The 13,519-nt window shown below is 44.0% G+C and overlaps 1 protein-coding gene across 6 annotated transcripts; it reads left to right on the forward strand.

Moving 5' to 3' along the window:
- The first annotated feature begins 3,793 nt into the window (after nucleotides 1–3,793).
- zbtb18 (zinc finger and BTB domain containing 18) lies at nucleotides 3,794–13,289 on the forward strand. Of its 6 annotated transcripts, XM_078932454.1 has the most exons (3): nucleotides 3,896–4,290; nucleotides 6,000–6,074; nucleotides 8,532–13,289. In XM_078932454.1, the coding sequence occupies exon 3, from the start codon at nucleotides 8,549–8,551 to the stop codon at nucleotides 10,244–10,246; it is 1,698 nt and encodes a 565-aa protein (XP_078788580.1). In that variant the 5' UTR covers nucleotides 3,896–4,290; nucleotides 6,000–6,074; nucleotides 8,532–8,548; the 3' UTR covers nucleotides 10,247–13,289. The 6 variants fall into 6 exon arrangements, with proteins under 6 accessions (XP_023819036.1, XP_078788580.1, XP_023819035.1 ...); XM_023963268.2 differs by lacking the exon at nucleotides 6,000–6,074 and having other exon boundaries at nucleotides 3,794–4,290; XM_023963267.2 differs by lacking the exon at nucleotides 3,896–4,290 and having other exon boundaries at nucleotides 5,793–6,074.
- Nucleotides 13,290–13,519: the final 230 nt, after the last annotated feature.

Here is a 13,519-nt window from a genome sequence, read left to right on the forward strand (position 1 = left end):
ATATAATTAATGCTGGCAACGTGAGCCAGAATCTTTGAAGCTTCTCAGGTACAGCCAGAGGTTTTTCACAGAATCTCTTTCTCTTTGCTTCTAACAGAAAAATAAGCCTCCACTCTGGACTGTATGTCCAACTAAGAAAGTATAGCAAGTTAAATGTGAGCATCAAGGAGGTAAAAGGAAAAAGCTAGTAATTCAGGGGTTTGAGGTTCTGTATGGCAATCAAAAACTTGTCTGACAAGCCAGTGATTATCAAGATTCAAGGATTTAAGGTTGTCTTTCTTTTATCTGTTTACACATAATTATTATTTTGTTCCTTACAATATTTGACACATAATTTATTTAACAAAGAATACACAGGTTGGAAGCGTTGAAAATGGGATCTACAGCGACCTCCACAGGCTAGAGGGAGAAATTCTGCTGAAACAGTTGCACTTTCCAAAGTGGTCTTAGGTTATCTTTTTGTCATCTTCTGAACCAACACTCATCATTGCCTTGGACTCTGTCAGGCTGTTTCTGTCAAAATCATTTATGGTCGAAAAATTGCAATTTTAAGGAATGAATCTTGAATTATACTTTTACAAAGTCTGTTGCTGCTGCAGACACATCCCTTTCTCGATTTGTAGATATTTTGGTTGTCTCATAAAAAAAGAAGTTCAAAGATTTTCTTCTGTTTTGTCTTTAGTTGTCAGCTACAGCGAGGATGAAGATTGTTTCTAGCATTGCTTTTCCTCAGAGACACAAACACACACATGTTGTGGCATCTGTTGCCAACAAAACAATGAACTCATCAGAGGAGAGAAAAAAGCTGGAAAAGCAGGAAAAGTCTGGAGGACCGCATTGAACCTCTTGAGGTATTTGCACTCAGATAGCCATTTAAAAGTAGCTGAAGAACAACCGGACTGCTCTATTTTTTAACACATGTTCGGGGATAGTTTTAAATGTCTGCCCTTCTCCAGCTTTCTGTGGAGGCTCTCTGTGGGTCTGCTTGTTGGGCCTAATTGCACTTTCATGCATTAACAAGGGGCTCATTGTAATGCCTTGGTAACATGGATCCCCAAATTGATAGACACATAACAAGGTCATCATTCATTTGCATTTTAACTAGTCCTTCAGCTATGACACCAGATCATGTGAATTCATTACCATACAGGGCTGCACTTCATCCAGCCACCTATTAGTAACGCCAATTAGCTTACTGGGACAGGTTCAGGGAATGCAAATGGGCCCTCAGATTCACTCAGGCTACTGGCCCAAACTTTTTCATGTTAAGGCTCTCATGACGAGACATTTGATAAAAGGTCTTGTTGTCCCAGTGACCCACATCGGCGCACATTTCATAAACACGACAAACAAGTATTGAATCTTTAATGTGCCAAACCCGGGTATTTTATTTCATAATGGTGACAGGTTGAAGATTTTTCGACAAAATAAAGTGGTTGATTATATTTATTCCATTTAATCTCCCCGTTTGAACCCCAGTACATCCATGCTCTGATTTAGATTCTGATGTTCCTAATAATCCAATCACACTCATTCATTACATGCGAACATTTTAAGACTTTTCAAACAAAATTAGATAGACAAGAGAAATCAGGTTTCTCGTCAAACGTAACTGTGAGCACAGGGTCGGCCAAATCCAGCATGAATGCTGTGAATCAGCTTGGTTGCTTTAAACTGCCACTGACAGGTTAAACAGGCCTTGCCACACAAAGCCTTGGTGTTATAAAGGAAAGCGAGTCATAGTTCTCACATTAATGAGCCAGTCAGCCATCTCACAGGGGAGCTAAAACCTGTCAGCCAATACAGAAACCTGTTACATTTAGGCTTACGAAGAACCCCTTGAAACAAAGCCATTGGTTCGGATTTTTATCTGAAGAGCCACACTTTAGTATTTACTTTCAGTTGTTGTTTGACTTTGGAAATCTTGCATTTCTTATACCTCCAATGTATAACATGTATTGTCACTGAGGAGTTAGCTCTTTTAGCAGTCACAATAAACAGACTGGTTAACTGCTTGACCTGGACTCTTCAGAACTGATCTTGTCCATGGATATAAACATTGCATAAATTGAACCACAGAATAGAGCGCAATAAAATTCGAGTTAAATCTTGTCAAAACACATCTTAAGAAAAAGGTGCCTTGAGGTACCCCTTCCAAAATTTTTGTTGTTGGATAAGTGTTTACAACCATTTGCTTAAAATGTTTTAAGAAAGATTGTGTTGCAGTTGAAGAGTTTTACTAAATACAATGGAAAAACTTCATTGGTGTTTTGTTTTTGCAGTTGATGTGAAACTCCCCTAAAAAGCATTTGTAAGATGTATTTTATATCCTTTAATCCCTCTGAGCTGCAATGTTGAACATGATCTCTGTATTATTTTAACATGTGCCTAATCCAGCTAGAGTAGAGACTCTGTGTAATGTAATTAATCTGCAGCATATACAGTAGTCCAAAGCACTATTTTGACTGTAGTTTAACATGTGTCAAGTGCTTTCACTTAAATATCAAATCATTAGTTTAACCCATAAGAACCCATGCTGACATTAATGATAAAGAAAAATATCATAAATGGATTCTGTGGTCCACTTAGTTTTTGGTAAAATACACATAATTTTATTTTTAAGAAAAAAATGGGTCTGGGTTCTTCTGGATTAAACTAATAAAGTTGCATATTAAAGTATATATCTGAATTGAATATGAAAGTGTTAAAGTCCCACTCCGATCATCTTCTTTAGTTGTGATGACGCCATATTTAGCCAAAATTTAAAAATCTGTCATTTTCTAGAACACAGTTTCTGCACAGCAGCAGTAGCTCATAGAAATTTCTCTCTGAGTTGTGGGTTGAATGAATAAATGAATGAATGAGTTGTGGGTTGGACTGTTGGTAAAGAGTCCACCCCACTTTCCATCATCCATCTGTTTACATTATCTCATGCTAGCTTACACCCACTCACAATCCCAGACCAACATTACCGGTGCAACAAAAATAGTGAACAATATCTGAGCTATTGAGCTGTACAGTTTTGTTCCAGATGCCAGCTCATTTAAGGAAAGGTAAGGCCTACAAGGATCTAGTCGTCTGGAAGCAGATGCAACATAATGGATCGAAGAAGGGAAGTTGTAGCTTGCTGTAGTAGCTTTTTGCGACACAACTACAAGCTTTTTCCATCTTAATTTTTGCAACAGTTTTTGCTTCAAAACGATTTGAATGAAGAAACACACCAAAATGTAGTTTTTAGCTTATTTCTCTTCATATACCTCCTCCATCATGAGAAGAATGCCACAAGAACATTCTAGAAAAACACGAAAACCCCCACATAACTGGAGTGGGTCTTTAAGTTTTGGAAAGTTTCTAACCACTTTATGTTGTGAAAAAAGTTGTGTAGCAGTTGAAGAGTTTTACCAAATAAAACAAAATAACTTCCTTTGGGTTCTTATTAACATTCTGTTTATAATGTTACTGATTTAATCTTCTTTGAAGGCTCTAGCTGGCATGAGACTTCAGGAATAAGCATTTATAAGATGTGATTTTCAGTATTATTTCAATGTGTGTTTAATACAGCTAAAGAAGATACTGTAATGTATTTAATCTGCAGCAAATTGTCCAAAGCACTATTTTGACTCTAGCAAAACAGTACTGTCGACTGCTTTTACTTCAGTCTCAATTCATTTGTTAAAACTAATAAAGTTGAAAATTAAAGCACAGGTTGGAATTTACTATGAAGTGTTATTAATGATGCAACAGGCCAATTGGAAACCAACGTTTATTTCCTGCATCAAGGTGGTGCACCTGCTCACAGCAGCTAAACCCCCACCTCTCCCATAGACTACAGTACCCAGAGCGCACCGCGCGCTCTCCACTCGCTCTCCGCTGCGCCAGTCCGCCCCGCTGACTCGAAGAACCAGTTGGCTTGGCCCAGCTTCTTCTTTCCTGCCTCCTCACTGTGTGTGCTGCTGCTGCTGTTGTTGCCTAGTGTCAACCTACGCCGAGGAGAAAAAGAAGACCTATCCCACTTTCTGTTCCTCTTCAGGGGGCCTCCGCTCTCCTCCTCGCCGGTACCACTGGCTTCCGTACCGCGCCAGTTAACTCGCCTCCTTTCCCAGCCCGAGTTGATCAGCAACAGCTCGGAAACATCTGGCCGCCGCAGAGTGCTACACTCCCCGTTCCTGCGCCTGCTCGCCTCGGCAGCCTGTTATGGAAATTAGTCTAAAGTCAATCTAATTGGTCTCAGAAGAGAAGGAAGGGGGGATTGGACGGAGGGAGCGGGGAAGACGGTGGACCCTGTTGTCTGTAAGTGCCTCTTCCAAAACCGGAGTCCGTTTAAAGGAGGTTCAGGAGACGGAGGGCGGGTTACGGAGTGGGGGGGGGGTGGAAAGTAGCTAAACCTTTCTTAGCATGACTGTGTTGTCTCCCCGCACTAACAGTTGCCATGTTAGCTGTCCTTCCGCGGTGTTTCACCAGCTGTTGTCATAGCACCGGGGCCTGCGAAACAACTGTAAATAGCTCAATATCGTAGCCCGTCCGCCTTACTTTTGTTAGCCGTTGTCGCGCTATAGCTAGCTGCATGGTTCTGTGTGTCTCCGTGTGTGCGTTTCTGCCTGTTTGTTGTTGTGTGTCCGTTTTAAGAAATTCATTAGAGTTTTTGTGTGTGTGTGTGTGTGTGTGTGTGTGCTTGTTTGTAGGTGCCTGACATCCTTGTAAGTTTTAAGCTAATTTTATTTACCATGTTAATGCTAATAACATGAACCAACATAAGCAGTTTATTTGTCCAAATCATAATAGAGCGGCTTGACACATTTGTTGACATTGTGGGAAAAATAACTTACAAATGCATCGAGGAACATTTATTTAAAGCAGCTAATGATTTTTTGAGTTAAAGTTTGAAAACGTTCCCCCTCTGTTTATTATATGTTATAATTAAAAAATGAACTATTAAAGATAAACTTATATGTGGAATAATATTTTACTTATTTATTTTAAAGAGTATGTGACAATTTTTTTTTTCCCGGTATCTGTGTTTTGCTCGTCCTTTAAAAGTTTGCTAATGGTAGCGCACGCGCCACAACTCCTAACTTATAAAGTAGCAGAAACGGATTCACGCGCCCCACATTCGTCCGAAAGGGAAAGCGAAAGGAGATCGTTTCTCTTCGGCTTGTTTCGAGGACCCGTTCGGGTCCTTTGCTTCTGGAGCTGCGCTTCTTTCTCTCTGACTCGTCCCCATTGTTTCCTCGTTTCATTTCTGCCGCTGTCAGTTGTCCGAAGGGTCCGATCTGGGGGGGTTAATGAATGAAAGAATGACTGAATGAATGCAAGACGAGGCCCAGCGGCGCTGAACTGGAAAAAAGTGGAAAACAATATCAGCTGCGATCGTCTGTCTGTCACTGTTTGCTTTTGTTTGGATGAAAATTCAAGGCAAATCAGAAAAGGAAAACAAAAAGTTTCACCCGTAATATTGATTTGTGTTTGGGGAACTTTTCCTGAGTTAAATGAAAAGCCCATGTATTTTGTTCCCAGGGAACGCAAAAGGAGGTTTGGGAGAGGGTGGGGGGGTGGGGGTGGGAAGACAGACAAAGTTGTGCGGTGTTGGGAGAATGAAAGAGGAGTCTGGTGGCAGGAGTGTAGAGGAGGCAGCATATGGCTGTAGAAAGAGCACAGCTGGAGGTAGCATCTCCATCTGAGGATGATGTCAGAGCAGCTGACAGGCTGCCATCCACCCCACCTCCTCCTCCTCCTCCTTCCCTCCACCGCCTCCACCCCTCCCCAGTCCTTTATTGTGAGTCTCAGCGGCAGCCTGGGAGAGTTAGTGTTGTGTGCGTGCACGCACGCTGTGTGTTTGTGGCTGCCGATCAGTGCCAGTTAGGAGGAGGGAGGTGGTATCTCATTCCCCCTCCAACATCTCCTCCACTTTGCATCTGTCCCTCGCAGTTTGAGCAGCGTTTTTTTTTCTTCTTTTTCTTTTGCCTCTCCTGCTCTCCTCTTCTACCCACTCATTGATTCAGAGGGAGGATACGCGGCCGTTCCACACAATCTGCAGCTTTTCTGCCACATTGGAGTTGATCAAGTTGCTGCTGCAGGTATTAGTTTGCGTGTGTGTGTGTTTGTGTGTGTGTGTTTGGTTAGGTCTGAATGCAGAAACAGTCTCCGGTAGTTGTCGTCTTTGGGGATCTCCGCTGTGTGAAGCTGCTGATGAGTGCTTCAGAAGTACCGGTAGTTGGTTGTCTGTGAGATCTAATTGCTAACCGGGAAAACTCTCCTGAGCGCTTTGTCTGTAGTCTGGAAAATAGTGCATTTAAAGCTCCTCTTTTGCCTCTCTTTTTCCTATTTTTGTGCATCTTATTTGGATCGTTAACTAATAGAAAACAGGACGATTTTTTAATCTCCTGTCCTTATTTTGAATTGTGTTTCTTTGAACAAAAGTTAATCCAAAGTTAGATATTTGTGTTTAATTTAAAACATTTACACAAAAAAACAAAAGATGAGATAAAAAAAAGAAGGGGTATTTATTTAACCCTGATAATGTAATGTGTTTTCTCTTCCAGTTAATTGTAACTGACTGTAAAATGACTTGATAGCATGTGCATTCTGCTCTGCCCACTTTTCCCCCTCCTGTCGGCTGGAGTAAAGGAGACTAATTTAGAAGTTGCAGATTTGAGCTGCCTGAATTGGCTAGACAGCTGTAATCGCACTCCCTCCTAGTCTTAATCTCTTTATCTGGCTAGCAGCTGCCATATGGCCCCCGTCAGCTGGATCAGATGTGGGTAAGCCTCCCTCCCCAGCCGTCCCAGCCTGTCCTTCTCCTTCTTGTGTGTGTGTGCGTCTCCCTCTCAGACCCCTGCCTGAGTCGGGCCGGCCAGCCGGCTGAGTCCAGCCTGGCGGTTCGGCTGGTGGGCCGGGTGACTGGCTGTTGCCCTCTGGAGCCTCTGCCGACTGCTCCCTCCCCACCGCCGCCACCTCGGTCTTTATTTTTAGCCATCTTTAAGGATTAGGATTGATGCTGTGACGAGCAGGGCACTTACAGTGATTGTATTGTAAATCTTCTCTTCTGGGTGATGGTGGGTGGGAGGGTTGAGGAAGAGGGCAGTTTCTTCGGCTAGGGCGGATGTGCTGAGGTTTTCTTGTGAGGTTCGGATGAGAAGGAGTTTGCAAGTGCTGGTTGGTGCGTTTGGGTGGAAGGAGGAGGTGGCAGAGGAGGGGGTTTGGCTGGACAGGGGGGTGGAGTTGGGGGTGGTGGTGGGGAGGTACACCCTTGTCCCTGTGTGTCCCCTCATTAAAAGCAGTCTGAGCGAGCTGCAGGGCGAGCACACACACACATACAGCACACGCAGACGCACACGCAGCCTCGCACGCTTTCATTCTTGATTTGGCTTTATTCACATGAGGAGATTTTACTGCTTCGGTTAACACAGTGCAGAGCGGGACCCATGTATTTTCTCAGGCAAGACAAATCGACTTGGGTAACAGGTGGGACTCTTTACATATTTCAATTAACTTGCAGTTTTCTGATATATATATTTATATATGATCATTATTTCCACCCTTGGAAATCTTCTGACACCTGCAGAGGATTTCTGCAGATTTTCTTCTCATCTAATCTAGCGTTTAAAGCTCACGGGTTAAAGGGACAGGCTGGTTTAGACTCTTCTATTTCATTTGACCAGTTTCTCTGCTCAACTTAGCTTGTGGAGGTGGTAGGAAGGTAGGCTGGCTCGGAGCGCGCGCGCGTTGTGCGAGGACGATCCGTGCAGCTGAAAAGCCGGTTACCTAAAAGGGCTGTGCCAGGCCAGGCCAAAGTGGGTTAATAAAAATAACCAGTGTAGGAGCAGTGACAGTCCAGGAGTGCAGGCAGAGGAGTTGGAGATGTAGGAAGACGGAGCGCAGAAAGACAGGGCAGAGGAATTTGTCACTGCTGCTTCTACCATTGAGATTAACTCTGTCACTGTAAAAACCATCTTCCCTGCAGAATTTATGGCATTTAAATAGTTAATATCTTTAAATTAGTTGTTTTTTACTTTTATTATTTGCTCATTCGTTAGCTTTTTTTTGTAATTATAAAAAGACATTTAATTGATTTAAAGTAACTATTGGCATAAAAATACATAAAAATGAAAGGTTTTGTCATATTTTATTTGAGGTTTTCCATATTATTACGTACATTAGTTTTTCTTTGTCTCGTCTTAATTTTTATTTTACTTTCAGCCTCTGATTGATATGTGATTTTTAGCATTTGTCTTTTTGTCATTTCTTTCTTTTAGTTTTTTATTTTCTGTATTTCTTTCTTCATTGTCTGCTTAGTATTGTTTTTTTTTTGCAATTATTGGAAAAAAGCTTATTTATAATTAGAAGACAAATGTGATTTTGATTTGTTTTTATTTTTTGCAGACACTGTTTCTTAGCTTATTTTGAATTTTACTTTTTGATGTAATTAAAAAAATATAGAGTACTTTTTTTTGGTTCAAGTATTTTAAATGTCACTCTTTTATGATTGACATGTTGGTCTCTGATCCAGTTCCTGTGTTTTTGTGCGGCCGCAGGTTATGAGGACGGCAGGATGGAGTTCCCAGACCACAGCCGGCATTTACTCCAGTGTCTGAGCGAGCAGCGGCACCAGGGCTTCCTGTGTGACTCCACGGTGCTCGTGGGCGATGCTCAGTTCCGTGCCCACCGTGCTGTGCTGGCCTCCTGCAGCATGTACTTTCACCTGTTCTACAAGGACCAGCTGGACAAAAGAGACGTGGTGCACCTCAACAGCGACATCGTCACAGCTCCGGCCTTCTCCCTGCTGCTGGAGTTCATGTACGAAGGCAAGCTGCAGTTCCAGGACCTTCCCGTAGAGGATGTGCTGGCAGCAGCCAGCTACTTGCACATGTATGACATTGTCAAGGTGTGTAAGAAACGTTTGAAGCAGAAAGCTACGGCAGAGGCAGACAGCACTCGCAGAGAGGAGGATGGCGGATCCAGCTGCTCCGATAAGGCCGACAGTCTGTCTGATGGTTCGACGGGTCGGCCTGCTACCGCTGACCTGCTGCACAGTGATGAAGAGGAGGAGGTGAAGGCTGTGGGAGGTCCTCTGTGGTTGAGGCTACCGCCTGGAGAAAGACCTAGAACGCCAGCCATGGCTACAACCAGCCCGGGGCACGGTGAGGCCGAGACGCAACCAGGTGAAGGGCTCGGGGAGGGCGGGAAGGTGCTGTCCCCAGCCGGCAGCCCCAGCAGTTCCACTGGGTCTCTGTCCCAAAGGTCCCATCGCTCAGTGAACTCTCGAATAGGACACAGAGGCAGGAGGGTGTCGAACGACGCTGCCGACTGTGTCCTTGACCTGTCAGTCAAACCAATCGCCAGTAGCAACCACAGCACTCACCATCAGTCCTATTTCAGTGGGGCAGCTACGCCAGACAGCCTGCAGAGCCCATTGGCTGTGAGGGTTAAGGTGGAGAGAGGAGTGGCTTCAGATGAAGAAGAGGAGCTGGGTGGTGGGGACTATGACATGGAGCACAGTGGCCTCACCAAAACCTCGCTTTCCAATGCAAACGGGGGTCTGACCCACCACGGGGTCGGGGGTCCTCTCTCAGCCCAGCGCAGGCTGGGGTTGGAGGCGCACCTGTCCGCTCTGCGAGAGGCGTCCCTGGCCTCGGAGCTGGAGCGCGACGAGAAGCCTGCGGCCCCCGCAGACGACGAGGACTTACTGGGGGGAGAAAACGAGCGTGCTCAGGCAGAGGTAGCCAGCATGGATAACTCACTGCTGCCTTACGTCTCCAACATGCTGTCTGCACAACACACCCAGATCTTCATGTGCCCGCTGTGCAACAAAGTTTTCCCCTCCCCTCACATCCTCCAGCTCCACCTCAGCTCCCACTTCCGGGAGCAGGAGGGCATCCGCTCCAAGCCTGCTGGAGACGTCAACGTCCCCACCTGCACCATCTGCAGCAAGACCTTTTCCTGCATGTACACACTGAAGCGCCACGAGCGGACACACTCTGGAGAAAAACCCTACACCTGCACCACCTGTGGCAAGAGCTTCCAATACTCACACAACCTCAGCCGGCACGCGGTGGTGCACACACGCGAGAAACCGCACGCCTGCAAGTGGTGCGAGCGCCGTTTCACGCAATCTGGGGACCTCTATCGACACATCCGCAAATTCCACTGCGAACTGGTCAACTCGCTGTCGGTGAAGAGCGAACCGTTGGCGCTGCCTAATGTCAGGGATTGGGCGATAGAGGACAGCTCCCAGGAACTGTGGAAGTAGAAACAGACTTCTGGGTTTGACAAAGGGAAAGATCCCGGGAAGGAGAGAAGAGCAGGGAGGCTTGGGGAGGTAAAGGGAGGCGGAGTTTGAAGTGAGTCGCGTCCACGTTTGTTGCAACATCTCATTCAGCTGCACTTTAATAGAACATGAAAAATGTTACTACTGAGTTCTTTTGTCGTTGCTATGTTGGGGTAAATTAATTTTATTTTTTAACCCGTATTTCCTTAGGAATTCTTTCCTAGCGTTGGTTCTCCTCAGTTTGTGGTTACATCCGTGTCTAGGACACAGTGAGAACACGCCTCACCTCTGGGTAAGAGGTTGAACTCCCATCCGTCCCGGTCGCTCAGACCGCAAACAGCCCAGCAGCAGCACAGGTCGAACACACTGAAGTGAAAGAGCGTTACAATACACTAAACGGGTACTGTGATCGCCACACAGTTGAAGAAGAGTGTGTGTGTGGGTTAATGCACTACTTTGGCAAAAAGTCAGCTTATTTGCGTAAGTGTGTATGCGTGTTTTTGCGTGTGTTCATTTTTTTTGTTTTTTTTCTCTACTAGCTTGAAGGTCTGGCTGGCGAAGCCCCCCCCCCCTCATTAAGCTCTTTGCATTCAGGGGAAAGCTGACTGACTGACAGACAAACCGATGGCACTCATGCAATGCACAGCCTCCTTTTTTCACTTCCAGTCGATCTGAAGTATTTTCTAAACACAAGAAGACCTTTACAAGTAAAAAAAATTATTATTATTATTATTGTTATGGATAGATTTTTTTATTTCTTAAATCTAGCTGGCAGTCTTTAAAACATCTCTTGTTTAAAGAAGATATTTAATTTAAGGTTGTTGTATATTGTTCCGCTATAGTTTTAAAACTTTAATCTTTCGCATTTTTTAACTTAATAATTATTATTATTTTTTTGTTACCTTTTTTTTGTAATGGGACCTGCTGTTGTTGCATGATGTCCAAACCTGTATATTTTAAAAGAAAAATGTGAACTTGCTGTATTACTGTACACCTTGTAAGTGATCAAATATTTGACAACAGGCTTTGCTTTTGTTTCTTTTTTTCTCAGTGATTATCACTCCAGGGTGCGGTCTGTTGAAAACCCGAATTTCTTTCCCGCAAAAAGCGGGAAAAACAAAATGCATGAACATCTGACTTTTGTCTTAAACCCTCATGCTCTTGGGTTTTCTTTTCTTTCTTTTTTTTTTGCATCGGGGCATATTTGGACAACACTCCTCTGACAGTGAGAATCTGTTCTCGTAGTTCTGTGGTTGGGTTTCCAGGAGAATCTTTGGAAAAAGCGTGCTGGATGTTGCAGCGATAAAATGAAGCGTTTCAAGCCTGTGTCTTTATGCACTGATTTCTCACCCGTGTGTGTGTGAGTTTGTGTGTGTGTTTTTTATGAGCGTGTGACTCGGTTAGTACCAGTCAATTTAATCTACTGAGGATCTACGACGGCCCAGCACTTCCTCCTCCTGCTCCTCCTCAGGCGTTAAAAGTCTCCTCCGCTTTAAGTTTCATTTCCCATGTGTCCATCCTTTACAAGCCGTTTTTCTTTTTCTTTTCTTAAACTATCTCTGCGGATTCTGCCTTTTTTTTCAGGTCTGTGTCGTGCAGTTTTGTGGCTTGGTTGAGGTGTAACTGATACAGAGGAAGGGAAAAGGAGAGAGGCTAAACCTGAACTCTCCAGCTGAAAGTTGAAGGGTCAGATATCTGTGTCACGCCGCTTCTTGGTTTTGAGCGACTCTGAGCCGGGCTGACCGGACACGTCACCTCACTCGGCGCTCCAGAAGCGGCGGATTTCGCCAAATATCTGCAGCCTCCTCTCCAGGTCCTCGCCTTGAGACCGACCGGAGAGAATCAGCCTGCCTGAAAGCACCTTTTTAAGCTAAAAGATATGGATTTTTGCTGAAAAGATGGCTGTATTAAAAAGGAAGAAAAAAAATCAAGTTATGGAAGTATTTAATACTGTAGAGCATTGAAAAAAAGGGTTGGGGTTATCATGTAAATTCACAAAATTTATTGAATCTATCAGACTAATATTGTCATATTTTGAATCATGTAATCGATAAAGTTTTTGTTGTGTCCGGGTTGGGGGGGGGGCTGCGTCCGTTTATTTTTATTTTAATCTCAAAGCTGGTTTTGAATTTTGAAAAGATGGTCAAGCGTTTATGCAATCCAAAAACATTTGGCAGAAACACAGACGCTGTTTTTTGTTGTTGTTGTTGTTTTGTGTTTTTCTCCTCCTCCTCCTCCTCTTCGTCAGTGTGTGTGCACATGTGCACGTGCACGCCCTGTCATCTGGTGGCACCTGCAGGCTTTGCCAATGCAACAGTGTGGGTGACATTGCGGCAGTTTGCACCACATCGTCTATTTCTTGTCTCAAAATGTTATTTCTTCACTGGCAGCGTCTCTACATATGGGCTCCCTCCATCCTGCTGTTGTTTTCATCACTACTGCTGTTGAGGGAATTTTTTTTTCCCCTTTTATATTTCCTGTTCTGTTTTACTTGACAGCCTTAAACTGCTGTAGTCCGAGCTACTTTGATTTCTTTTTTAAATGAAGTGCGTGTGGGTTGGAGATGCAGTGTCCTGTGAAACAACCATCCCCACGTTTTTTTTTTTTTCATTTGCTGTGCTTACTTGAAAACAAATGGGGGAGACTTTTTTTTAAGGCAAGTTAAAATGTCCTAGACAGTTTATCCGTTAATGGAATAACATGAAGTGTTTGTGGGGGGGGTGACATGACTGAGTCTATTTGACAAAGGACAATCACAGTCTGGGGCGGGTGTGGGGGGGTGCAAGCAGATTTTGATTGGAACATATTTGCTCCCTGTTGAGATTACAGTAATTCTGAGTTTCTTTTATGTTCCTTCTTTGGATTTAGTCATTTAGCTTTGACAATCATAGTTGGGTTGACTTTTATTTTTTTCTCAAGGGGAGTAAATCTAATTGTGTTTAGTTTTGTAATTTTTTGGTGTGCTGTTGTTGAATTTTTAAATTGTGTGCAAACTGCAATAAATTATAAGAATCTTGAACTTCAATCTTTGCATGTGTTTGTGTGTGTGTTTTTTTTTGGGAGTCCAATGGAGGCATCGAGAAGGGACAGCACAGGAGGTCCCGGCATCCCGTCCCTCACTTGTGATGCGGGTGGAGGTTGTGTACTTGTGTGTGTGTTCAGAAAAGACGTGCTTGGACGCAGACTGATGGCTAACTCCTGCTTGCACAGCTCCTGTTAGATCTGCAGCACGGGCTAAAGTGAAGGCTGCATTAG

This window comes from Oryzias latipes, chromosome 15, assembly GCF_053564925.1.
Source record: "Oryzias latipes strain Hd-rR chromosome 15, Olatipes_Hd-rR_3.1".
Lineage (NCBI taxonomy): Eukaryota > Metazoa > Chordata > Actinopteri > Beloniformes > Adrianichthyidae > Oryzias > Oryzias latipes.